The 27,404-nt window shown below is 51.9% G+C and overlaps 1 protein-coding gene across 9 annotated transcripts in view; it reads right to left on the minus strand.

Moving 5' to 3' along the window:
• The window catches only part of KCNQ2 (potassium voltage-gated channel subfamily Q member 2), a 78,038-nt gene extending 53,266 nt beyond the window's left edge, over positions 1-24,772 (minus strand). For all 9 annotated transcript variants that reach the window (XM_063349645.1, XM_063349642.1, XM_063349650.1 and 6 more), the window contains exons 1-2: positions 24,471-24,772; positions 210-300 (exon numbers count right to left, since the gene is read on the minus strand). In XM_063349645.1, coding sequence (XP_063205715.1) covers positions 210-300; positions 24,471-24,766 — 387 coding nt within the window. In that variant the 5' untranslated portion in view covers positions 24,767-24,772. The remainder of the gene's footprint in view (positions 1-209; positions 301-24,470) is intronic.
• Positions 24,773-27,404: the final 2,632 nt, after the last annotated feature.

The following is a 27,404-nucleotide window of genomic DNA, read 5'->3' on the forward strand; positions in this document are numbered from 1 at the left end:
CTTTAAAAATATTTTTAGTTTATTCCTGATCCAGATTTCTCCTTTTCACATTTTCCCTATTTCTTACCTGCAGGTGCCAGTGGTCCCCTTCTCACAAGCCACAATTTAAATTCTTGCCCAAGTTAAACACCCCCAACCTCGGTATTTTGTGTGCTTTTGACCTTGTTTTAATGCCTCGCTGATGGCTTCATTTGCAGCCCTCCACTTACCAGGATGTAAAGGGCCCCTTCTGAGCTGTTCTGGTACTCATCGATGGTCGAAAAGACAGACAGCACCAGGCAGGAGAAAACTAGTAGAAAACTATAGAACACAAAAATAAAAAGAGAGAGAGAGAGAGAGAGCGCACATGAGTCTCCAGAGCGGGAATTTTTCACACTTCATCAGACTAATCCAGAGAGCATTTTTGGACGTATTTCTCTAGGAGTATTTACTATGCTGCTCCTACAACACCATGTAAAAAGGGAGAGCAGAGTCCCTGGTTTTACTAACTGGAAGGGTTATAAGCAGACGGACCCACTGGACTGTTCCCAGTTTGGCCAGTTCCAACCCAATTCCTCTCCCAGCTGCTGGCTCTGATCACCTCTGACATTATTTCCCCAAGGAACTGTCAAGCTCTTACTGCAACGCGCTTTCAACAAGCGTGCAAACAACGAGGGAAACGCTCGTTTATTAACACGATAAGCGGTGCCCAGACTGGCTGATGAGCAGGAGCCGGGCTGAACGCGAACCCCGACAGAACTCCCCTGATGCTCCGCTTATGCATTCTCCTTACACAGGAGTGGGATTGCATTTCCCCTCCTTGCCAAGGTAGGACATTTTCCAGCGGATTTCATGTTCCTTTCCACAGCTACAGAGGTGTCCTGGCATCCGCTCACAGACGGAGAAGGTTTCCACCAGCCCGAGATGCCCACTGCTTGCTCAAACAAAAGGAGGGAAATTAATTTACTAAAGATCTATTTACTGACACAATAAAGTAGGCCAGCTCAGGGAGAAACTAAAAGCTGCATTCTTTAAAAGCATTAAATAATTCATCTGTCTGGCTTTGTCTCGCATTCCTACAAACTGCATATTGAATATTTATAAGGTACGGTTCAGCTGGTGGGTTCTGCTCCTTTTCGTTGTATAAAGCGAAGGAGTTTCACGCCATGCGGGTCGTGCTTGTGGCTTCACAATGACCATTAATGTCACAATAACAAGTCAAAACCGGGGAACTTGCAGTATTTATTTGAACCACAGGCTGAACCATCCCCTGCCTGCTGGAGGTAAGGGACCTTCGGAGCCATCTCGGCGAAGGCTGCACTTTGTCAGCAGCGAGATGAATTCAGTGCAGACCAGATAAGGACAATTGCCTGATTTCTCTCTGCAAATTTCCTCTTCTCACACCAGATGTGATACCCAGAGACTTGAAACAACCTCAAGAGAGCAAGAAAAACATCCCTTGCAATCCCACTCACGATGTCCCTAATGTCTCCTTGTGTCTCACTTAAAATGCTTTTTTGTCCCCCAGCTGGTCTCTTAAAACCCCTTGCCATAAACAAGCCTACCACAACCCGCCCTGCAGCCAAACGGGTTCCATCCATCCCTCCGGGTCCCCGGGAGCTGGGGACCCACCGTGGTGGGGGAAGCAGAGCCCCACATGGCTGAAGGGAGGGAGCTGCAACTGGGTCAAGGCAGCCCCACTGCTGGGGTGGCCCAGATTTGGCTGCAAACTCCTACGTTGGAGTGAGAAACAAATGAATAATCAATGAAAGAAGAAAGAGGAAAACAAAAACAACAGATAATGGAAAGGGAAGAGGGGAAAAAGAAAATCCTACATTTTCTGATTAAAGAAGTAGAATCTGGGTTGTATTTTTATGACCAAACATCACAACAAAATGCCTGGGGAGGTGCTGGAAGCAAAGCGCCAATATCAACGTGGACTTGCACACTGCGTTGGGTTAGGTGACCACCTCGGAGGGATCCAGAATGATGCCACGTTCAAATGATGAGTCCTGGGAGGGACAAACGCCACAAGAAAGCGGATTGCTGTACATTAAATTTGTCATTAGACATGTATTGATCGGGTAGAAGAAAGAAAGGAAAAATAACTGTATCGCTTTGAATCCCAAGGGTGGATTGTGCAAGCAGCAGTTACATGGGGAGAGCCAGGGCAGCTCCGGGGGCTGCTGGGGCAGTGGGATGCCCAGGTGCCACCTCTTCCCTTCCCCAGCACACGGCTGCAGCCTTGTCCCCAGCCTCTCCGTTCCCTCACCTCCCTGGGGCCAGCTCGGGGCTGCTGTAATTTCGGCTCTATGCTCTCCAGGGCTCTCACTGCCGGGGAGACCTGATGCAGATCATGCTTGCAGGGCCAGCGTTAATTACAGCACTGCCAAGCACGGGAAGCAACAGGGAAGGCACCAGCTTCTTCAGTGAAGTATGGGAGCTCCACGGCCAAATCCCACGTGGACCAAAATCTCCCTGTCTCAGTCCCGATGGGGACATTCAGCCACCAGGTAAGGAACGGTCCTGCCAGCAAGGGATGCAGGCACTGGCTCATCACAGGGTGAGATGCTCAAGCATCCCAAAATAGCTCCACAGTGATGCACAGCTGCTCTGTTTGACCCTGTGGTTCGCAAACCTCTGGGAGGCTGTAAAAGGAGACTAAGAACATGAAACCTTTCTTTGCCCCCCTTTCTTTGGAGGCTATATGGCTCCTGGGAGGCTTTGCAGGATCTGTAGACCCCTTATGAATAAGGGTTGGAAGAAAGCTGAAAGGTATGTCCACACCGGAGATGGCGCATGTCCTCTGAGCTCCCCCGGAGGAGGGCAGTGGGGAACAGGAAGGCTGACTCTGCTTTAATTTCACCTAATCTACCCAGACAGCGCAGGAAAGGGCTCCAGACAATAATGGATAGCTAGGGAAAGGGAAACAGGCCAATAAATAGTGTAGGGGTTGGGAAGAATCTAATTTTTAAAGCTACATATCTAATCAAAGCAAATTATGTCTGCAGCCTGACTCTGGGTAATGTTAATGTGCAATAAGGAACGTTAATTATGTCCCGTCTAATGATTTTTACATTAAAGATGCCAATTCTGCTTAGAGCTTTGGGAGAAGACAATATCCTCCTCCTGAGCAGGCAGGAGCTGGGTCCTACACAAGGCACGGCTGGAGCCGGCACCAGCATCTCCCAAACCCAGACCAGGGTGCTAAGAGTGGGCTTTGGACCACTGTCCCCTCCATGGAGCGATGGCACAGAGGAAGGTGGCTCCAGCCTCCTGGAGCCACTGGAGAAGGACACACCTCATGTCACTGCATCTTCTCCCCCCCGCCCCGTTCCGACGGGCACCCAAGCACCTTCTGCTGTTGGGCATCCCCCACTCCTGTCGCTTAGACCTTTACGCTCAGCCCAGACTCAGCTGCACAAATCTGACTGCTGCTAATACTAATACATCCAAAGTCCTCCCAAAGTCTGGCTTTACATCCAAAGGTTACGTTGACTTAAAACGCCCATACAAGCTTCTTATTACAACCGATAAATCCCAGCACAAAAATCTGCATATCCAGATTTCATACCCATCGTGCTTCATGTGAGCAATAGAAAAAGAAATGACTGAACTCCCTCTCAAAAAGAAAAAACTTACTTAAAATGACTTGAAACAGGAAAGACTGTCCTTTTCTTTTCTTTTCTTTTTTTTCCCCTCAGTAAAAGCATATGATGGAATCATCATCAAGCTTTTCAGGTTAATCATCTCATTTGCCTTCCAAAAGAAACCCCCTTGGAATCTACACAGCCATTTACATAAGAACTTTAAAAGACCTGAAATTTTTATTCCTGAAATACTTGTATTCAGATAACATTCACCCAACATCCAAAAGCTTTGGGCTTCCTCTGATGGAGCACCAGTAATTAGCAACGGGATGCCTGGATGCGATGGGGATGGATACGATACAAGGAGGCGGCCCAAGCTGGTAACAAGCCACTGTGCTTGTTATACACTTCGCTGGCTTTCCCTGGAATTGGGAAAGGGAATTAAAGATCTAATTAAAAAGAGCAAAGCCGGAAAGGAAGGAGTATTTTATGACAGGTATTTGAGAGCTGCACAATGGAAAACAACTGAAAACATTTAAAACTCTTAAAAATTACTTTTGGGGATGTAAAAACGGCACTGATAATTGTGCTAAAATAAAACCAAAATGCTGACGGGCGATCCATCTGTAATCCCAGCAATCCGTTTGCTGCGGTCTCCGTAAAGCCCTGGCTTTCAACTATCTGAAACTTCAACGTAAATCACAGGGCCATGAAAACGCAGCAACAACAATAAACCAAGGCGAAAGAACATCCGCACTGAAGAGAAACAGAGATTGTCAAACGCCTTTTGACACTCAGAGGGCCCCATAACCAGAACGGGAGCATTTACAGCTCTGCTCAAACCTCCGGTGAATCAGAAGCAGAACTCTGATAACGCCATGACTTTTCCAGGGGTAAAGACGCTGCGCGTTGCACCTACCCTTAGCCAGGAGCATCCATCATCTTTATTCATGTCGGCAACCCTGCCGTGATTTGTAACCCAGCTCTTCATTTACAAGGCTAAACACGAGCCTAAATGCCTCACTCCGGCTTTCCACATCCCTCAGCCTCGGCCAAAATCATCTTCCAAGGCGACTTCTGTCACTAGCAGAGCTGAAAATAGAAGCAGGGAGTCCTGCCTTTCGGTCCTGTGCCTTAATAAATGCTCTCCTTTCCCAAAATAGCTCCTGATGGCGTCTCATTCCCCGCAGGTTCGGCCGTGCCCAGCCCAGGTCTCACTCCTCGGAGGAGCGTGGAGGCTCCCCGGGCACCCAGCGGGTAGAAAACCTTCCCTATGAGCAACACACAGGCTGGCTCCAAGGCGGGGATTCTCATTGTTTATACACTTTTTAATAAATCTTTAGCAAAAGCCTCTCTGGGACAACGTTAATAGCTCCTGTGCCTCCTCGGTGCACTGAGATGATGGCTGCGCAGCCCCGATAAGACGCACCTTGTTCGTACAAAGCCATAAAGCGTGCTAAGGACGGTGACGTAAAACGTGCAACGGAGCATCTCCAGAGGACCCAAGCAGTTTCCTGGAGGAGGCTGCAGTGTGGGAATTGAGAGGTGGGAATTAATCAGGCTACAGAGAATCAGGTCTTAAGAGATCGCGGATCACGTCACAGGGGTGGCACTGGGGTGGGAAGGAAAACGAGAGGGTTAATGTTCCCGACGAGCCCCAGGAAACGCCCCCCAGCCCCCCGTGCACAGATGCAGCAAACCTGCTCTCCTGGCTGCCCGACAGCAATGTGGCAAAACGCAGGAGGTGGTTTTCCAGCAGATCGGGTTTTTTTGGGGTCTTCCCCGGACACGTGGCCAGGAGCGGGAACGCTGCTGGCCGAGCACAGCACCCTGCTTCCCCGCTCCGGCTCCCCTCCAGCCACCGAAACATGCCTGCACATTTACACCCCAGGGAAACAGAGGGGGATGAGACCTCCTTTGCATCAGTTTTTTTTTGGGGGGGCGGGGGGAAGGTCATTTTCTGCTTTATGGGCACACAAGGAGCATTCACAAATCCATTCCAGCAAACTAAGGAAAAAGGAATAGGTGTCCATAGCTTCACTCTATGGGCACAAGTCACAAAACTTCTCTTCCCCTGCCTTCCCTCTATTTAGGCAGCACGTTTCTCAGCTAGGAAAAGGGCAGGATACGGGCTCACATTTGTTTTCTCCTTCAACAGCTACCACTTCTGAAATCAGTTCCCACTCCAAGAGCTCCTCCAGCCTTTCCCTCTTGCTTGTATCAGAGCCAGAGAGCAGCAACAGCATCATCTTCCCCGACTGCCCAGAGCCGGAGTCCCCACCTGGACCCATGAACGGCAGGAATTTGAGCAGAAATGGGTTTTATGTGATGTATCTTTGCATGACCCGGTCCAGTAAAGGATCATGTGTCTCCACACTTCCAAGCCAGAGTGAGCCTAAGAGCTTTTCTGGATTGAAGCCTGAAAGGACAAAAGCCAACTGGAAATGACAGGGAATGGAGATCAAGATCTGAACGTTTACAGCAGAAAAAGGGGTTAAATTTAAGGAATCGGTTGTTTGTTTTGCAGGCTGGCTCTATTCATTTAACTTACTCAAGGCAACTCAACTCCGAGTAAAAGCCTTATTAATAATAATCACCGCATGCAAAGTTCTAGCTCAAATGTTCCTCTCCATCCTCATCTAACATGAATCACTGGGAAATGCTTGTCTGCATATTCTCCGTGCCCTGCGCACGCAGCCTCCGAGGAGCCAGATGTCTGGAGGAAAACCCAAAGTATTAATCAAGCCCATGCACCTGCCAGAAGAGTCTGTCTCCGCTGCGATTCAGCGCTGCCGGGATGAGGTTTTCGTTTAAAAACTTAGTGGGGAGAAATATATTCATGCAGCTGCAGAAACGGTTCACGGGAGAGAAAATCCTAAAGACCACAGTGCAATTACGGTGCGTTGGGAGGTAAATTAAGAGTACAAAACATTGGACATTTAAGTAATTCTTAAAATGTCTGCACAGGCATTTACTCAGAGCGCATCCATTGATTTTAATGTGAAGGAAAGTTGCTGTCTCATGCAATGCCCGTATTATTCAGATTGAAATCTGAGCACTGCGCCGTTTCATCCCGCAGGGTATTCCCCCAAAAGAGCCTGTGCTTCCTCCCCACCTCTGAGAAACCATTACTGGCGAGCACAGGGACACGAGCCTTCCTCATCTAACCTTTACCTGCATACGGAGATCAAGTCATTTCCGTTTCTTACGGGCGAAGCCCTGCTTTTCTGCAACACCTCAAGAAAAATGAATTAAATAAATTTAAGATTTATACCGCATGGTTGGAGCAGGCAGGAATAAAAAAAAAAAAAAATCTTCTTGCTGATGTCAAGCTTCTTTGACTGACCTGGGCAAGTCACTTGGCCTGACTTAACTGAGCTCGAAAACTGGGTTAAAAGCAAGATGCCCCTGTAAAATGTAATGCTGCATCTCATCTAAACATTCCTCGAGGGAACGGGATATACAAAAATAGGCTCCGGTCTAATTGCAGATAGGAAGATCGTCTCAAAATGTGCAGGGCTGGTTCCCGCTGCAGACAGGAATAGTAGCTGGTTTTTCAAAGGTCTGTCCCAGAATCAGCGATTCAGCTGGAGCCCGAGGTTTCCTGCCCGCGAAGGACAAGCTCTGTCTCGCTGAGCTCCTCGAGCTTCGCTTCCCCAGCTCTGACTTTGCACTGGTTTTATAGCACCAAGACTTACTTCTAAACCGAGCATCCTCGCCGAGAGCATCCGCAGGGAGCTGCCGGCACAGAGGCTCGGCGGCTCCCAGCAGCCGCACGAACCGTCTACAGATCCCCAGCAGGCAACTAAACAGCTCAAAATCTCAAGGTTGACTTTAAAAATCTCACTTTCCCCATGCCTCAAGCCCACGGTTTACGCTTCTGTAAAGGCAGGACCGCAGAGCTGTGCTCCGGGGCTCCCTCCCAGCTAACGGCGAAGGACAGCGGAGATTCTGGGTCCATCCCCAGCTTCGTGCCTCCATAACGAGAAGACAAGAACGTGGCTTCTCGGAGCCAGCGGCTAACGGATAATGCCAAAGCATAAAACGCAAGCATTACCAAAGCACCGCTAATTTCATTTGCTCATCAGTTTATTTAATTAACCGAGTCTTGGTGAAAAGAAAGAAGTATTTGCAAACTGCCCGTATAATATGTCCTAGAGTTGGTAATTTTTGCCATCTGTTCAATTTTACTTCTCTCGTCCCAGCTAGTGACTAGGAAGGAGCTCCAAGCCAAAAAGCAGGAGAGCTCATTCACGGCCTTTTGATTTTAGTCCCCAGAAGACGATGACCCTCAAGCTGGGTAAAAAAATATACCCAGAGGAATAACGGGAGTGCTATAACCAGCAGAAACCGCAACTCTCCCCCACTCAGACTGGTACAAATCAGGAATAACCCCCTGAAAGCCACGGGGGCTGCACTGCCAGGAGAGCGCGTCCAGCTCAGCTGGATCCAAACCCCGCGATGCCCAAGAGACACCCGAGTTTGGCACGCAAAAAAACGCAGGATTAGGTCCAACAACAAGAAATAAAAGGCCAGCGGCCAGTTTTGGAGCTCTGCATCCCTTCCCCACAGCAGCAGGAGGGTGCGCTCCTCCACGGCAAAGGTGGCAGAATACGGCCCTGGTGCTTTTCACGTCCGCCGGGATGGAAGGTCTCTGCTGGGAGCAGTGCCTGGGCCATGCGGACAGGGGGGCCTGGGGGAGCCGCTCGGGGTGAGAGGATGCAAAACAAACCCAGATCTCCGGAGAGCTCAGGCTTAAAAAGGCAGCACTCTTTAGCCCTAAAAAAATTGCTGAAACAGCTGGTTATGCTGCATGGAGGGGAGGGCATCAAAACAGCTGCCAGTCAAACTCCGCTCAACTTTGCCACTAATATAACTATTTCGGGTCTTCCAGGAGCTTCAAAGTCCTTTTCCACCAATCTCCCCTCTACAGCAGTAAAGTTTCCCTGAGCCAGATTTTTCCTGGGGAGCCAGATTTGTCCCCGAGGAACGATGGGGAGATGCTCCTGCCACCAACCACGCCGGTGTCCCCTTTTTGCTCAGGGCAGAGAACAGCCAGCTCGTGACACCTGCCCCACCTGCACAGGCAGCACCAGGTCTGCCAGGGCACAGCCTCTCCTCACACCGGACAAATTAATCCCCAGCACCAACGGGTGGTTAATCACTTCTGTTATCTCTTGCTTCTTCTCCGGCATAACTCAAATGCAACAAGCGGGTGGCCAGGTGTGGATGGGTGAGCAGGTGAACCCCCGTCATACAGCGCCCTTTGCAGGGGGACAGGCTGCCCAGGGAGGAGGACAAAGCAATGGTCCTGCCAGAAGAAATAAATAGAAGAAATAAAGGCAACCTCCATTACAAGGGAGCCGCCTTTTTAAAGCCTTTCAGGTTGGGCAGCTTTGGGGGCTCGTTGAGAGCCAGCATGTGCCGACCGGGGCTTTGTGGCTTGCCTGGATACTTGCAAAGAAGACGGCATTGCCTCCTCTACAGCTCCCCAAAATCCTCCCTGAGTGGAAGAGGGGAGGAATGATGTGTGTCTCCCCTAGTCCCTGCGGCGCAGCCATTCGCAGCCCAGCGCCACACTTTAATCTCATTTAAGGCCACCCTACCCAGCAGGTTCCCGAGCCCCGTGCCTGGCCCTCGCGGCTACAAACCATCCACAGGCAGGGGCAGCCGGGAACCAGCCCCAGCATCGCCCGGGTGCACGAATGCACCTCTCCGGCTATCCCGCTTCCTAAGGCAACGAGGCTCCTGCCATCGCCCTCTCTGGCTCCCTCACTGTCCCTACCTAACGTTTGCACCCACTGGCCAATTTTCATCAAACCTGCCGAAGCACTGAGACCCAGCGATGGGCAGCAACGAGAAGGGGTGCACCCAAGGGTTTGCCCCTCGGAGGCGGCTGCCGTGGGAGCGTGGTGGGGCCAGCACATGCCATCGAGCCTGGGAGAGCCACAAGCTCGCAGGAACCAGCTCCCCCGCTCCGCAAAGGACAGGTTTGTTCCCTTCTCCTTATTTCTCCGCGCCAGTAAACACAACAATAAATAGCAAGCTGCAGGAGGCAGATGATTGTGTGGTGAAAGGTGGAAAACATCTAAAAATGATTTAAAGCAGGGAGGAGGAAAGGAAGAGTGCGCTGCGGATTATATTCTCCGAGGAGGAGGAGGAGGAGTTCGGCTGGTGAAAGGCAGCAGAGACAGGGAAGGTTTTTCCTGCCCACCCCGCTGCTCCTTGCTCCAGGCGATGCTCAGGTCCTCCGTGCGGGTCCCTCTTTGCAGAGGTCCCTGGACCCAACCCTGACATGGGACCCCACCAGCTCCAGCCCTGGGATGGACTGGGAGCAAGGCCAGCACCGCAGGGGCCAGACCCACGGCCTTTTAAAGCTCATAAGTAACAGGGACACAGGGCACGGACACATTAAAGCTGAAGAGAGATTAACTAGCTGCCATTTCAACACGCCGGTAAATCAAAGTCGATGGAAGCCATATGCTCTGCTGGGAAGCATCCATCTCGTTGCCAGGGAAACATCCTTCCCGTTTAAAATGGCAGGCAAAAGCTTGCAAAAACCTGCTTTTAACCCCCTTTTCTCAGGCATGATCCAAGTCCCCTGGCAGCTCCCCGTGTGCCATACCACTGCCTGGGAGAGCTGCCACGGCTTAACTCGGGAGCCGGAGAAGGGGACGGGGCCTCTCCCAGCAGGTCCAAGGAAATCAGACACAGGCTGACAGCACTGTGACCCCGCGTCACAATTTCCAGCTCATTCTCAAGCCGGTTTCCATGGTTTATGCTCTGGGAAAAACAGGGATCACCTGCCTGGGTCACATCACGCAGCTCCGCTCGGGGATGCTGCAGATGAGTGGTCCAGGAGGTGCCCAGCTGTGGGGCAAGAGACTTCCAGAGCCAGGGAATAACCGGATTACTGCTGCTTAAACCCAGCCACGTGCAAAGCAGCAGGTACCACCCGATGTCTTACAAGTAACAAGGAAAAAAACGTGACCTTGGAAATTACGGCAATCTGCAGCCAGGGCTTCAGGCTGGCAGGAATAACGATAAACCCATCACTGAGCTCCGCAGCTGGCTGCAGTCTGCAGCTGGCCTTGGGTCTCCTCCTCTGCATCTGCACCTTCTTGTTGCTCCCCCTAAGCCGAAATCATAGAGTCATAGCATCTTCATGGTTGGAAAGGACCTTTGAGATCGAGTCCAACCATACACACACACACACACACACACAAAAAAACCAACCCCTCACAACAAAAAAACCCCACAACCTACAATCTCTGCCACTAGTGCATGGCCTGAAGTGCCAAATCTAGATGTTTCTTAAACACCTCTAGTGATGGTGACTCAGCCACCTCCCTGGGCAGGCTGTTCAGTGCCTGACCACTCTTTCAGTAAAGTAATTCCTCCTAATATCTAACCTAAACCTCCCCTGCCGCAGCTTCAGACCATTTCCTCTGGTCCTGTCATTATTCACCTGGGAGAAGAGGCCAACACCCACCACTCTACACCCTCCTTTCAGGGAGTTGTAGAGGGCAATGAGGTCTCCCCTCAGCCTCCTCTTCTCCAAGCTGAACATGCCCAGCTCCCTCAGCCTCTCCTCATATCACTTGATCACCATCATTGCCCAAAAACGCAGCCAGGATGGTTTGCCGGGGTCTCCGCTGGCTGATGGAGGTGAAGGCGATGGGGGGGGTGAGGAAGGGGCACCCCCAGAGCACAATTAATCCAGCATCAGCGGAGTCACAGCAGCACACACTCTCCAGCCTATTAATGCTAATGAATTTGCATGGGATTTTGTTTTAGACAGAAGATACAGACCAGCAGCCACGTGGGTACTGGGACAGAAAAGCGGACATCCTCCCGCAAAGATGTTACTTCTCTGTGTTTACTTCCAACCTCAGGCTCTCATAATTTTTTTTGCCCCTTTTTTTTTTTTTAATTCTTCTCATTTATTGTAAATCCCACAAGCAGATGAAGCCAACTGTTAAAGTACGGAAACCGAGTATTTTCTATTCTGATAAGTAGCTGTGCTCTAACAACCTTTATAATGGAGACCAGAGACAATATTTAATAATTCAAAGCCGAGGAAGGCCTGACGGGACAAGGATACATGCTGAAGTCTCCCTGTCTGTATGGGAAATGGTTCTTACTGCAGGAGGAGGGAGAGGCTAGGGTTACAGCACGGGGAGCAGGGATGCTGCATTATGCCGCTGGCATCCCGAGGCGCTGAATTCCTCCGTACCTCAGCTCCCAAACTGGAAAACAGGGGTAAGGATTCCCCCCAGCCCACGGGGGCACAGCTGAGGTTAAGCCCACAAATAGCTCAAGGCATGCCCATGGCCCTCAGCAACGAATAAGTCCTCCTAGAGCCTGGCACAACAGCACCTGCAAAGCACGCCAGAAACCAAGGCTCCCGTGGACCAGCGCCAACAGCAGCATCTTAAGTGACAGCACAAAGCCACCGGGGAGCACGCAAGAGCAACGTCCTCCAGCACACGACACCAGGGCATGCCCAGCACCGCAGCCAAGGGGTTAGTGCTCCCCCTGTACCACATCTCAAGGCGGTTGCCACAGCCCTGAATCCCTTCTCCCAGCTGCTCAACTTGGCTCTTAATGCCGGTGGCAGCAGCCGGTGCGGAGCCTGCGAGCAGACGCTGCAGCACGACTTCTCCACCAGGGCATCCTGCTCCCGCCAGCGCCGGGACGGAGTCACCTTCACTTGGTGGCATCGTAGCAAGATCTCCCCGGCGACTCGTCAGCCGGCTCCGAGATACGCTCGGGCTGTCTGGGAATTATGTCACCAGGCACTGTAAATATCAAATGGCCCTTTTATGATCCTGCGCGTTCCTTCCTACCTCCTTCCTTGGCTCGGAGCCTCGCGAGTGGTCTGTGCTGCGCGTTGAGGACACCGACAGTGATAAAAAGCAATGAATGGATAATAGCCAGGTAGTATTTCGAGTTACAGCATCATCGGCCTGCTGCTAAGCCGAAGCGGGAGCAGCTCCCCGTCCGTCCTGGTTGTGTAACCCGGCCTCGCAGGACCTTCCCCGTAATTACAGGGCCTTTCCCTGCAGTCCCGTGGGGGCCGAATGCTGCATCCATGAAAGGATGCTCAGAGGTTAGCCTCCTCTCTAGCACATTTTTTTTTTCAGTCTTCCCTAGAAACAGCAAAGAGCGAGAGGAAGCAGGAGACAAAAAAAAAAAAAAAAAAGAAAAGGTTTAATTAATCTTCATTTAATTTCTGCTGTGCTTTCAGCAAATGAAACATAAGCTGTCCCATCAGGTCTGGGCTACCTCCCTGGGCTGCTCTGCCAGCCCTTGTGTTTCACACATGGGATGCACATCCCGCCGCAGCAGCAGGGAATGCCATTGGGGTTGGCTCCGGCCACTCTTCCCAACTCACATCCCATGGGGACACGGCTGCAGGGCAGACAGGCCTCCCCCGTCACGGATGGGGGCTGGCAACCCGTTAGCTTAATGAATTTCTCCAGAATTTTTAATAGCCGTCTGCTCCCACGTGGAGAAGGGCCAAACGAGCAAGGCTAGGTAGGACTGGAACTCGTTTTGGAGGTTCAGCCCGTTTCTCTGCAGGGAGCTGGGGCTTGGGAGGTGCTCCCCACCGAGGACACCCCAGGGTGGGCTTATTGGCTCTGCAGGGTGTTTGCAAGGAGGGACAGGAAAAATGGCAAATTCAATGGAGGTGTTCCCCAGGTGCCCAAGTTCTTGCATACGGATGGGTCAAGCTCAGGACACCCAGGCAACATCAACTCCTGTCTACTAGCAGGTCTCCCAGATTTGCTTTTTCCAAAGCACAAGGTGGAGACCTGAGGTTGGGATATGCCTCACACACACACAGAGAATGGTTTGGGTTGGAAGGGACTTAAAGATCACCCAGTTCCAACCCCCTGCCCTGGCCAGGGACACCTCCCACCAGCCCAGGTTGCTCCAAGCCCCGTCCAACCTGGCCTTGAACCCCTCCAGGGATGGGGCAGCCACAGCTGCTCTGGGCAACCTGGGCCAGGGGCTCACCACCCTCACAGCAAAGAATTTCTTCCTGATATTTAATCTAAACTCATCTACTTGTAGACGTCTCCATCTCCCAGCAGAAACAATGGGACAGAGACACCTTTAGAGTCCCATTCACTTCTCTTATTCAGGCACTTTCCTTACCTTTCCCTGTACTCACAACCTCAAATCATTCCCCCCATACTAAGGCAGGTGAATCCATCACCAACTTAAAACCAAGTTCAGACCTACAGCTGTGTTATTTATCCCCGACTCAGATGGGAGACCCACTGATTCACAGGCTCGGCAGCTCGCTCTGTGCCATTTCGCACGACTCGAGATGCTCCCAACCACCCGCAAACAGGCATCGGGGGGAGCGCAGGCGCAGGGCCTGGAGGGGCAGCTCAGAGAAGGTTTCAAATTATATCTGATTTCTGTTGCGGAAAAGAAGAACATCAGCAACAACAAAAGGTCAAGGCAGAAATTCTTCCCACCCTTCATTAGCTGGTACAGTAAGACAGAAGCTGCTAAATAAGGAAAGCATTAAAAACATCTAGATGTTAAAGGGGAAAACGTGGGAAAGAAGAAAAATCCAGTGCAAAATTCTGTGACTGCATGTCATGCCTGGCAAATTGCAGACAAAGAGCTCAGAAAATTCTCCTTTTCTCTAGGTCTCTTTCCTTCCTTACAGGAATAGCCATAATTAAGAAAAAGACAACCACAGCAATGTGCATCCAGCAGCCGTAAGGACCAAACCACGAGGTCACGTTAACAAAGTTTCTTTAGCGCTGATACGGATTAAATGCATCGGCCCCTCAGGCTATGGAGACAGAGCCCTCATGAAGTGCCAGCAATTTAGTTCAAGACATAATGACATGAGGACTTGTCCCTCTGGCTCAGGGTGATGCTTCATTGGGTGTGAAGCCAGCTTTTGGATGAACATTGCCATTAGCACGCTGGCTTCTTTGCAGCTCCCCCGAGAACTGTTACGTGAGGGGCTCTCCTTGCACCCCCAAACTCACACGCAGCAAGGCAGCTTTCTACAAGGCCACCAAGCAAGCACGGGATGTGTCTGAAAAGGGCCATCCCAGGAGATAAGACACAGTGAAAACCCGGCAGCTCCTGCACTGATGATGTCTCAGAGGAGTCCATCTTCATCTGCCCGTGGCACCTCCAGTCCCTGCTCTGACAGCAACGGAGAATTACAGCCACTCTCCTAAGTGGAATATCTCATCTCATCAGAAATATCTCATCCCTCCTAAGTAAGAAAAATCTCACCAACCGAAAACCCAACAGTGTCAGCAAATCGACCTTAGGGAAGAAGAGGAGGTCCAAATCGTGCTTTCCTCTTGCTCACAACCTCCTGTAGAGCAAGACTTGCTCCTGGCCATGGACACACAGTACGCTGTGTCCTAGCAGCTACGCCACGCGGAGACGGACAAGAAGTCGCACGCAAACTCCTACCCGTGCTCCAAACAGCCATGCTCCTTCAGCCAGGAGAGACGGGATCAGCAGCACGAATCTTCCAAACGATGGAGCCAGTTTGAGGGTTGGTTTTGCTGCTCATTCAAGCCTGGAGTCTTTATATAGAGTCAGGGCAGGATCCAAAAGCGGAAGAGAGACACCCACTCCCAGGGAGTGTAACACACACACTGAAATAAATAGCTCCCTGCCTAAGGAGATGACTCAGGGATCTCACTAGTCCTTAAAGCACAAATCACTGCTAATAAACCCTAGGAGACTTGGGGGAAGGCCCAGAGAGGGGTTAACCCGACAAGACATGGTATTTCCAGCCGTGCCAGACATAGAGGAAGGACGAGTAACCACAGAATTAAACCAGTGTCCAACACTGAAGCAATGGCCACACCAGCCTGACCCCTTCGTGCCGTCTACCTCCTCCAAGAGCAGTGAGTAGTCCTTGTTACTGGGGAGAGGTTTTGGTTTTCACTGCCCCTCCTGGAAGCACTCAGGCCTAACCACTGCATGGCTTGACGTGGCAGGAGCAACGCGGCCTCGCTCCCTGCTTGTCCAGCTATCAGATACAGATATTTATATTTAACTCCTTTGCTCTCCTCCTGAGTGACAGATGGAGCGCTCTTACATCCCTTATTATGTTCTTCAGATCAGGTAACAAACCTCCGAGCAAGCACAAACTCAATTAATGGCCACTTCGAGACTCCGAGTTGTGCGAAAGCCCATAAACACGCAGGAAAAAAAGCCTCCCAGTGCTGTCATTTTGCTGCCGCGTACAACACTCGAACAGTGAGAAAGCCGACAAGCCCAATTCACAGCCCTCTACGCGCCCCATTTGCAATGAACAGCAAGACCACAGCGAACTGCCCCAGTATGGGTGAGCCACGGCCGCGGGAAGACGTTCTCCCAGCCCAAAGTTAACTCCGCTGAGGTCCTCAGACCACGGGATTTCCCTCCAAGATAAACCCGCCGGTGTCTCTGAGAGTCTGCTCCGGCCAAAACAAACCCCGCTTTCTTTTGCAAACCCAAGGAGCATGAATAGAAACCAACCCACCAATTCAAAAGCAAATGAGAAGCCGGGCAAACACTGTTAAAAAGAAAAAGCCGAGCAAAGATAACATTTACCAGCCCTTCCCTGACAACTGCTTTATGCCTTTCATCTGTCTTGTCTGTTCAATACAGTAAGTCCTTAGAGCAGGGACTGGCTCTTTTTGGCTTGACGTACAGAAGAGAAGCTTGTAGACCTCTATTTCCATTACGGGTGCTCACACGCTGCTGTTAATATTAATGGAGTATTGTTTTCCCCTTGGTTTGCACTTTAACTACTATTTGACTGAAGTTTTTCTTTTTCTTTTGTGCCGCGTATTACTTGTTCCAAGCGTTATCAAACCAAAGTTGGAACAAGCACACACAGCAGGTACCCAGACACAAGCTACCGCATTCACACGCGAGACGGAGAAGAGGTGTACGTGAGTCACCTTTGAGTCAGGATTTCTGCTAGGTTTTGTTTGGTTTTGGTTTTGTTTTTTTTTTCCCCCCGGGCATCATCGTAACTTTATGGAGGGTGACAGCGTATCCGTGGAAGCGGCACTGGGATTGCCTCTCCTGCTGCGCTCATCCACCGCAGCGTGCGACAGCAGCTCAGTTATCGCCCCAGCCGTATTTTGCGTCGACACTGTCACCTCCCCCTGGCTGGCAAAGCTCGAAATGAGAAAGCAGGACTTCCAGGCAGAACAGGGTTTGTTTACAAATGAGGCATTTGTGAATCCCTGGGAAAGACCCTCCGGAAGGCAAAAATCTCTGTGTCTTTCGATCTTGTCCTGAAGAGACCAAGTGCCAGCCACGATGGACGGCCGGGATCCTCAGATGGCGAGCGGTCACCTCCCAACCCACACAGGGACAGATGCTCCCTCTGACCTTGCCTGTCCTCTTGTTTCTTTGTCCTGTTCCACCCTCCCGCGGGAGGATTAAAAAAAGGAGGATTTCTGAACGAACACTGACCACTGGGCACTCTCCTCTGAGAGCCTAAACACAACTGTAGCTGCTTATGAACGTTAATCAGTATTAATAAGGCTTGATTATCTTCTGATTTCCCCTGGGTCCCAGGGGTTGGAGGTCCATGAGTTGATCAGGCTTTGCTATAAAGGTTCTTTTCCCAAAACCTTTTCTCAAACGTTGCTGAGTAAATGTGGATCTCGGATCCTGGTCATCCCGTTTCAATGCGGATCAGCCCCATCTCTCGCCGTGACCTTACCTGGCAGGGTGTCCACGGGGGAGTTCTGGCTCTGAACTCCCCAGTTCCTACAGGCTGGGGCAGGAGGTGGGAGATGCCTCGACTCACTCCAGTTTTCAGTTTGAAGTTGTGCCAGGCTCCGTCTTCCCCCTCTGTTGTCTGGACTCATCCCCCCCAGCTTTCCCCTAAGGTATGCAAGGGAACTTGCATCAACTCTCTGCCATCAACAGAGAGAAATGGGCACTTCCAGAAGGCAGCCCTGCCCACCTGAGATCTGCACGGAGGCTCCTATGGGATTTCCACGAGGAACCCAGCAGGTATCTGAGCATCACCGAACCCCAGCTGAACGCCCACTCCACCTGCGACGTCTGGCCATTGTATGCACTGAAACAAATCCAGTGAGTGCTCGGTCACGGGGCTCGCACAGACAAGGCTGCTGCTGCGCCCAGCACTCCAGGCGACCCTCATGGAGCTTTAAACCCCCTCCCTACAGCAGCAAGAGCGAGAGGCGAGAAGATCTTGCAGCCGGTGACTTATGTGAGATGCTCCCCAGCAAACAACACTATATGTAATTAATTCAGTGTTTTAGAATAAATGCACATGACTCCCACCCCCCAAAAACACACCTTCCATGTAAGTGTCACAGGAGGCTGCATTCGCAGCTTACCCAGGACAAGGCCAGGAGAACCACGTGGGGAGCTGAGGTCACCCCCGGCTTCAGTGGGCTGACCAAGTACCACCCAACTCGTTCTTACTGGAGAAAAACGTCATTTTTCTTTTACCTTGGGTGGGTGGGCACGTCCACCAAGGGACCATATTTAAATACCTACTCCTGTAGTCCTGGTGGGGCCATCTTTTGCCATAGGTGAGTGTCAGAGTAGCCCAAATGATTTTGGCTTGTGACCCGATGAGGAGCCATTTAAACATATGGTGGTGAAGGACCCAGCTGTGCCGGCCAAACCCTTTGGCACTCCCTGGTTTTGCCCTCGTGTGCTCACTGATCAAATCACCTTGCAACACGCCTCCTGCCTAAAGACATTCGAGAAGCTCAGCTCAGACCACCACAATAACCTGGTTTTGAAATCGGGTTCCTTTTTGGCCGTTGGGGGCTAAAAGCCATTGTGTTATTCTGCAGCAATGTGCACCTCGGTGCTGGAGACCTCCTCTCTCTCTGATGCAGTGGGGACTGGGGACATTTCACACCAGCACAGACGGGCTCACGTTTGCCTGAGAAGCACACCGTAGACACAGTTTAATCCTTTGTAGGAACCACTCTCCATCTTTCTCAGCTCTCCTGTATCTTCTCTACAGGAGATTACATAGCAGAAAAAGGGACTGGCACATCTCCCTGCCACCACAATTTAAAGAGGAATCTGTCCCTCAAGAACTGCCTGAGAAACCAGCTGAGCACTTGGGCTACCTTAAAAAGGATTATGCAGGGCTACGTGTTTGCTGCTTAAATCCCAGATGCCAAATACTAAATGTATGTGGGTTTTTTTATCCTGGTGAGCCCCACTGATGCCTAACTGACAGGCAAACCCTCTACCCTGCCCCACCAAACAAACCACACCGTGTCTCACCCTGCTGACGTCCCTTCCCTCTGCTGCAATGCAAAAAAAAAAAAAAAAAGAAAAGAAAAATCAAGAAATCTAATTTTTGCTAACTACATCTCTTTAAGCAATGCCTATCTTTCCTTTAGGGTGGGATTTCGGGCTTGCTTTTGGGGTTATTCCCTTTTATGATAAATTGAGCCATAGGAAGTCTCACCTGGTTGAGGTGTGCTGCAGCACAGAAAGGAGGTCACCCAGAGAATCGGTTTGTTTTTCATTTCTTTAATGTCAGTGTGGGGCGAATGTGACGGCTGGAACGTGACACATTAAAGCGACTGAAATCAGGTTGCTCCCACCAAGCTCTGACTAAGCAGCTGGAGAGGAGCTCGTGAGGCATCACACCGCGGAGGTCCCTGGTCCCCAGGACAGGCACAACTGCACAGCTGAGCTCAAAGCCCAGCAGGTCCATTAAATTCAACGCTTACGGGAGACCTCTATTGGCACCTCCATCCCACATACTCAACTAGGAGGTGGGGAGGAGAACCCAAGAGGTCCCTGCACATCGCTGGTGGATGGGCTGAGTTTGGTGGCATCACACCTCCTAGCAATACCCCGGTCTGTGGGTGAGGGCTTGCCATGAAACACCACCCCTCGCTGCTTGGGGATGGATAAATGAGACTGGCCAACTAAATTTACGCGTCTTAAAACCATTATTGAAAAAGTAAGTGGAAAACAAAACAAAACACAAGAGCTGCCTAAAAATCCAACCCAGGCAGCAGAAAAATGGCTGCGGGTTCCCAGAGTCGTTCCATCTGATGCAAAAGATCATCTGGGAATGGATCTATATGAAACAACCTTGTTTTCATCAGTCCCTGAGGAGGGGAAGGAGTCGGAAAAGCGGCGACCTCTGCACCAAGAAACCCTGGACCTTCAGGGAAGCAATCGCATCAACTCTCCATCCTCCCACCGCGCCAACCGTAGCCATGCCAGGATGCGGGCGGCACAGGGAGGAGACTTTCTGGAGAGAGAGGTGGCTTCTGGCTAGGTTAAAAGGGAAGAACAAACGGGACGGGGATGGCACAAGGAAATTTTAATAAATTAGATGGGGAGGAAATGTTCTTCCTTATTATAATTTAAGTCCGTGCACTCGCTTAATTAACTGAATGCATGGTGCACAGTATGCGGATAAAAAATGCACCCAAACTATTTTTAACGCAGTTAAAAAGACGCATTAAGGTTGTAAATTCAAAGTAGGAAACGCAAGGATTGCGTTGGCCCTGGGCACACAGCTTTAGAAGTCTCTGAATACAGGCTGTTTTCTTGCTACTGCCCCAAATCCAGCCCCCGTCTTCAGCTCAGGGACCAAAGACGAGCAGCTCACCGGGGGGGATCAGCAAACGCGTCTCCGGATGCATCAGGCCACGGGGGTGCCCTCTGCAAGCACCTGGCTGAGGCTGGCACAGAACACAGCGATCCCTCTCGAAATAAGAGGGCAGGTAGGGACAAAAATCACTTTCAAGTATCGCAGCCCTACAAACTCAGCACCACCGAGCACAGGGCAGGTTACAATAACCAAGGTAAAAGGACTAGAAGAAAAAAAAAAATAAATTATTAAAAGAAATAAAATGGAAGCATTTCGGAAGCAAAATGCCTCCCCATGCAGAGAAGGTCTACCACAAGATCTAAGTGCTGCTGCATCCCTCAAAAAGCCTGGCCTGCTATTCAGGCACAAGCTCAACTTTTCAAGTTTCAGCTCAACCTTGAGCGGAATGAGGCCATGTGCGGCATTGCCAGGGCTCTGTCAAAAAAAAAAAAAGAAAAAAAAGAAAAAGAAAAAAAAAAAAGGGGGGGAGGAGGGGGAATAGAAAAGAAAGGCGCTGAGATAAATACTGGGAGAAGATGCGAGACAGGGGAGGCTCAGACCTCCGGCAGCCAGAGCCCGCCTCCAGCCATGCTCAAAAGTGGGACCCATCAGGCTCAGCTGTCCATGGGGCTTCACGAAATATATATATTATTATATACATAAACACGCAGCTACCATGAGCAGGTCACCCAGTTGTGTCAGTGTAGGAAGAGCTAGTAAGTACAAAAATGAATCACAGCACAGAAATATAAAATAGTGCTTTTGCTCGCAGAGGTAACGGCGCTTTTACAGAGGCAACATCTGAGATGAGACCACGTTAACGCATTTGGGGCTGAGGGGTGGGAGTTGCTCTGAATTTCCCTGGTTTCTTATGCATGAAATGGTGCAAAAGGGAACGAGCGATGACTGGAAGAAGAGGTGGGGAAAGAAATCGGGTGGATTGGATCTGGGATGCAGCACTGGAAATAAATGCAACTTGCAGAGGCATCTCGAGGCGGTGCAGCAGTCACCCGGTGTGATACCAGCCTGGGAGGTGGGCCTCTGCAGATCGGCATTTCTCAGAGGTACTTATGCAGAAGCACCTCTCAGATTCGTTAAAACACGTCCATGCTGGAAGAGTCTCTACAGTTTGTGTCTTGGCGCTTGGGTGCAGGGTGGCTGCCCGAGCAGCACAGCAGCCCCACGCCTAAAAACGCTGTGGGGGTCTGTAAGAATCTGCAGGAGCTAAAAATCCAGCCTCGCAGGGTCACAAACTCATCTCTACAAGCTAAAATCCAACCTCGCAGGGTCACAAACTCATTCACGCTGGAAACAGGTCCTAAATCTTCATGGAAGAAAGCCCCTGCGAGCAGCAGGAGCAGAGATACAGGGATGCTGGTAGATGGGGTCCAGGATGGAGGGGATGAGTGATGCACAGCCCAACACGGTGGCAGGACAGGGTCCCCCAGCCACAGCCTCCCTCGGGGCCACCACTCCGGCGGTATGAAGGGTAAAAGTGTTTTTGTGCTCAAGGCTTTGGCACAAAATGGTGTTTTGGGCAGGAGGAGATGGCGTGACCCCAGTAGCGCAGGTAGGGCACTGCACCAGCCATCGGGACGTCGGGGGTGGCTCCAGCTCGCCCGTACAAACTTTATGACCTTGAGCCAGTCCCTTCACCCTCCCATATCTTTAAAAAGCTTAGTGGCTGCTTATTCATCTGCCCTGCCTGTCTGGATTACAGACACCCAGAAAACCCTCTCCCTGCCCCACGCAAACACATGCGCATCTGGCACAGGCCATGCCAGGCTCGCCCAGCCAACAGAGGGCACCAACTGGTGCATGGGCTTATCCTGGTGATTTGTATGATGTTTAACATACCCTTCAGCTCTTTAAATAATATATTAGCAAACTGCGAAGGCTAAACCTATGATATGTATAGTCCAGAAGATTGGATTCCATATAACTTCCCGACACACTGTTAAAAAAAATTAATTATATCACCAATGCTTCACAGACATTGGTGCAATTACCACCTCAGCCCTGAATCCAGCCTCCACGCCTCCATTTCCCGATGGGTGCGAGAGTGGGGGGTCAGAGGATGGTTTCGCAGTGGTTACATCTCACGGCTGCTTGAGCATCTGCCCCAAGGTGATCCAGGGAGGTTGCCCAGCTCCCAGCGCATCCCAGGCCAGCGGTTTCTGATGGGACCGCACGGCTCCACATGGTGTCACAGCAGGTACAAGTGGAGTCACGAGCCCAGGAGAGATGCAGCTGCTTGGGCTGGGGCAGTGGGGGGGAAAGGCATGTCGGGGATGCGGCTACGTGATGAGAGCCAAGGGGCACCGCAGCCTGGCACCAGGGACGGGGCATTCCCGGGGAAAGTGAGCCCTGGCAGGAGGTCAGTTTGGGGTGTCCCCGCTCCTGCCCTGTGAGGATTACCAGCTGCCCAAAAAAATGTCACCGCAGACAGCCAGGGGGGTCAGAAGTTAAGACGGAGTAGCTGAAGAAGCCAAGGATGCTTATAAACCCCTCGCAGTCAGGGCTACCGCTTGCCATTTGGCTTTCATCCCCTTCCACCTCTGTCATTGTCACCCCAGTGTCCCCAAGCTGGGGTGTCACCTGTATTTAATAGCTTACAGCGCAGGCTGCACCCAACGTCCCCCCATCCTCGGCGCACACACAAGCAAGCACCCGGCTCGCAACGCGAACGCTTGGCCCCTCCACACGATTCTGGAGGATTTTGCGACACAAACCATCTACAAGTCGAGGGGACGGCCCTGAGCATGGAGGATGCTCAGGAGTCCCAGCGTTGGACTCCACACTCCTCATCACAACCACAACTGAGCTCGACAGACACTCCCTCTTCTCTTTTCTCCCATTTCCCTGGGGGAATGAGCTCCCGGAAGGACCCCAACCCGCTGCAGCGCATGGCAAAGCTCCCCCTTCCCACCCAGCCAGCATTTCACCGACTGGACTCACCAACACCTCCCTGGAAGGCCCCAATGTACAAAATGGCTGAGGACCAGAAAGCATATCCCGACACCTTATCTGAGAATGGCATAACAGCAAAATAACGGGGGGGAAAAAAAAAAAAACCCAAAAGGCCCAAAAAATCCTCTTGCCGGCGCTGACAGAGGCCCTAGCCATGATGAAAAACACGCAAACAAAAAAAAAACCCACCGGCACCAAGGGAACGAGCACCCAAGCCTGAGCCCAGGCCTGCAGAAGAGCCTGGTGGGACTGTGGAAAGTCCCAGAGGGAAGGGAGTTGCAGTAACACAGCAATTTATCTTGACCCTCCCTTTGCAATCCTCCAAACAACGGGAAGTCATCTGCGCTCCCTATGCAGCAATGCCTTCAGATATGGGCATCCTTCTGCCAAACGGCGGGTCAGATGTGGCCATTTCTGGCAAAAAAAAAAAAAAAGGGGGTGGCAGCGGGGAAATGTGCACCCTGGGACTGCTCCTTTGTTTACCGCTCCATGGCTGTGCAGTCAGGAAGCCCCAGACACCGATTAGCATTTCTTTCTAGACTCATCTTCCATTCAGCCACTTCCCACAGGGGGACAAGAAATACCTCCAGAGGCCAGCGCAGAGCCACAAAACCAACCCCCGGCCCCCAAACCCTCCGCAGCAACCAAAAATGGGGCCGGGGGGGTGGGGAGGGGGAAGGAGGAGGGAAGGAGAGACAGTGCCTGAGCAGAGCTTTTTTGTTCCCCTGCTCACAGCATTGCTATGGTGATTTCAAGCAAGACGGAGGAGCAGTCCCTACCCATCACTCCCGCTGCTCCAGCCCCCTGCACCGACCGCAGGGAGCGGCCCCTTCCCCCGCCAGCGGGAGCGGGCAGGAGGAAGGCGGGGGACGGCAGGGGACCGGTGCATTGCATCTCCCCGGGGAGCCACCCCCCATCTCTGCAGGGACAGCTTCTCCCCCGCCCCGGATTGCCCTCCCCACCGTCACACACCCCGTCCGCGGGCGCAGCGTGCCCGGGTACCGGCAAAGGGATGCAGCGGCGGCCCGGCTGCTCGCGGGGGAGGCGGAGGAGAGTTGGCGGGGGGGGGGGGGGAGGCTCAGCCTCCGCTACCCCCTAGCATCCCCCCGGGGGCTCCCCAACCAGCCCTGGCACCCGGCATCCCCTCCCTGCACCCGCTCTGCAGCTGGAGCATCCTTCGGCATGCGTTTTGGGGGGGGGTGGGGAGGGGGATGGAGAGAGGGGGCTGTCAAGGGCAGATCCGGACCGGGTGCGTGTGGAGGTCTCTCCCATGGGGTTTGCGCCCCCCCCCTCCCCAAATTCCTTTTACTCACACGTATGCGTGGTAAATGAAAGCCCAGCCCCGCGGTCTCTCCAGCACATTGTAGAGGAAATTCTGCAGCTTGCGGTAAAAAGCATTCCTTTTGGGGGGCTTCCCGCTGCCCGACACCCCGGAGCGCGGCTTGCTGAGGATGCTGCCCCGCTTGGTGCTCTCGGAGCCGGCGATGAGGAGCGCTCCGTCCCGGCTGGAGTCCGGGGCTCCCGGGTCCAGCCCCACGAAGCCCACCTTCAGCTTCTTTTCGGCGGCGGGTCCCGGGTAGACGCCTCCGTTGCGGGATTTCTGCACCATGGTGGCGGTCGGGGGAGGGGGGTGGGATGGGGAGGGGGGGGGGGGGCGGCGGGGCCGGGGGCGGCGGGGGGCTCCGCCCGCGCTCCCCGCCGCTGCTCCGCGCCCGGCGCAGGCGAAGCCGCAGGAGCCGGCTGCAATCTGCTCCGCCAGCGCCGCCCCGCCCGCGCCCCCGCCCCCTTAACCCTTGCCCTCCCGAGCCGGCCCCCTGCAAAGGCAGCCTCCGGCAGTTTTTCCCCCCACACCCACACACCCCCCACCCCGAAAAATCCGGGTTCGGCACCCCCTACCCGAAAGGAGAAAAAAAAAAAAAAAAAAAAGTAAAAATCAGGCTCTGGGTTTTCCCCCAGAAATCGAGATCCGGAATCGTCCGCCACAAACAAGGTTCCTGCATCCCCCCCCCCCGCAAGAAGACTCCCACGTTCACACACACGCACCCCCAAAGAAGGCTCCAGCATCCCCAAAAAGAATACTCCCACATCCCCCCGCCCAAATAAGGCTCCAGCACATCCCCCAAAGATGTCTCCCATGTCCTTCTCTAAAATCAAGTTCTGGCACCTTTCCGCTGCCCCCAAGCCAGGGTCCAATGTCTCCTCCCAGAACCAGGCTCTGGCATCTCCCCCCCCTGCAAAATCACCACGGGTGGGGTCCTTCTGCAAAGGCCACATGAGAAGGGCTGGGAACAGCCTGCCATGGGCGCCCATCCCCATGGCTTCAATGTGGTCCCACTGGCAGCGGGTACAGACACTGATGGATGTTCATGAGAAGGACCCAAGTCCATATGCCATCTCCACTCAGCCACCAGACCTGCTTAACCCCACCACACATCTCCTTGTGCAAAGCCATTCCCTTCGTCCATGCTTCCCCAAGCTCCAACCTGCCCTCTTAAGGTTTGGAAGCCCAAAGTCAGCTTGCTTCACCCACCGAAGCTCCACCGTGATGTGGTCACAAAGCTCCCAGCACAGGAAGTCCATCTCCAGATGTGCTGACCCAAATCAGCTCTTTAACACACCCTATTGATTATGGGCCAGCATTACCATTTTCACCCATACACCATGGCTCGCTTCTGCCCCAAGGATTATTTCCTACTGACACACCTTCACGAAACTCAGGAGAAGACAGGTAGGGTGCCGAGGTGAGGCAGAGGTTCCTTCCCCATACAATTATCCTCCATGGAAAAGGGTCATTGTAGTGCAACAGGAAGACCACCTGCTTCAAGGTGGTCTTCCACAAAATCAAGCCCACGACCACCAGCTGCTACTGCAGGGAATTTTCTACCCCTTACAACCCAACAAGTCATTGATGATCTGTGAACTGCACACTTCTGCCTGTTCCGTTGTAAGCAAGCAATGCTTTAGGACAGGCTTTTTGTACATAAATAAAGTTGCAAGCTCAGATGAGCTGCTTGTTTCAAGACAAAGTACTTTGCCGCAATGTGGAAGTAGCAAAATGGTTGCCCAAAGTTTTGTGATGTGCAGGAAGCACGCCGGGCTGCCTTTCAGTTCCCTCTCTTCTGAGGGTCTGCAGTTGGAAAACCAGTCCTGCCGCTCTGTATCATTGACATGCTTTTCCTGAAATTCACATTTAAATAAGAAAATCAACGTAACCTTCCGGAGCGCATTTCCCAAGTCCTGGCTTTTTGGCCCTCTCCTTGTGCCTCAGGAGAATCCCAACAACAACGAATGGACAAGAGGAGCATTGAGACTAAAACTGCTGCCATTTACTCTCCAAATCCTACCATGTATGTTAAAAGAAGAGCCAGCATGGAGCAGCCCTACATTTTTATGAGCAGTATGTTTCCCATGACCCATATTCTCTCCACCGCACGGCTGGAAGAGGAGTCATCTCTGCAAGGCAGGCAGAAAACTAAAGCTGGGTTAAATAATGGAAAAACAGATCTGCAAGTATGTCAGTGAATAAATTACTCAATTCAGCGAGGGGCCGTTCTATTCATTATTTGTGAACACTTGTAAGATCATTAGTGTTCTTTAATAGGGTAGCCAATTACAAATGTGCCTGGCACTAATGTACAAAGTGCATTATTATAGATCCAGCGACGCAGTCCAAAAGCAGGAAATATCCCCCTCCACAGAAAGGCCAACAACAAACAGAGGAAGCAATTTTCAATTAACAAATTCAAGATTACTAACAGTCTGTGAGCCCTAAAGCAGAATCTAAATTCATCGCACTCCTCTTTCCCTAATTAGTTGGTCATTTGTGGCGTCATACTGCAGCACAGCTTTGGGTATCACGTATCTCCAAGACCATCAAAAAACAAGAGTGAGCCAAGGGAGGGGATGGGATTTCGTCCTTCCCAAGCCATGGATGGGCCGAGGGAAGGCACAGTGTGGTTGTAGCAACTGTCAGGGCTTTTTGCTCCACTTGGGAGGGAGGTAAAACCTCAGACAAAGACAAGCAAGTTCTTGTGAGCCAGCAGCACCAAGAATGGTCTCCATATATAAAACAGAGCAGTCCTTGGGAGGTGGAAAAGACCTGGAATTGTGGATGAAGACCCACTCTAGCCTTGCCCCTTCCCTCCTTTCTCCTTGGGCTCTTAGGGCATCTCTAACTCTTTCTCTACAGACAATATTCCATGGGTTGGAACTGCAAGTTGGAGTGTTCAGAAGCAGTATGGTGGAGC

This window comes from Chroicocephalus ridibundus, chromosome 12 (genome assembly GCF_963924245.1).
Source record: "Chroicocephalus ridibundus chromosome 12, bChrRid1.1, whole genome shotgun sequence".
Lineage (NCBI taxonomy): Eukaryota > Metazoa > Chordata > Aves > Charadriiformes > Laridae > Chroicocephalus > Chroicocephalus ridibundus.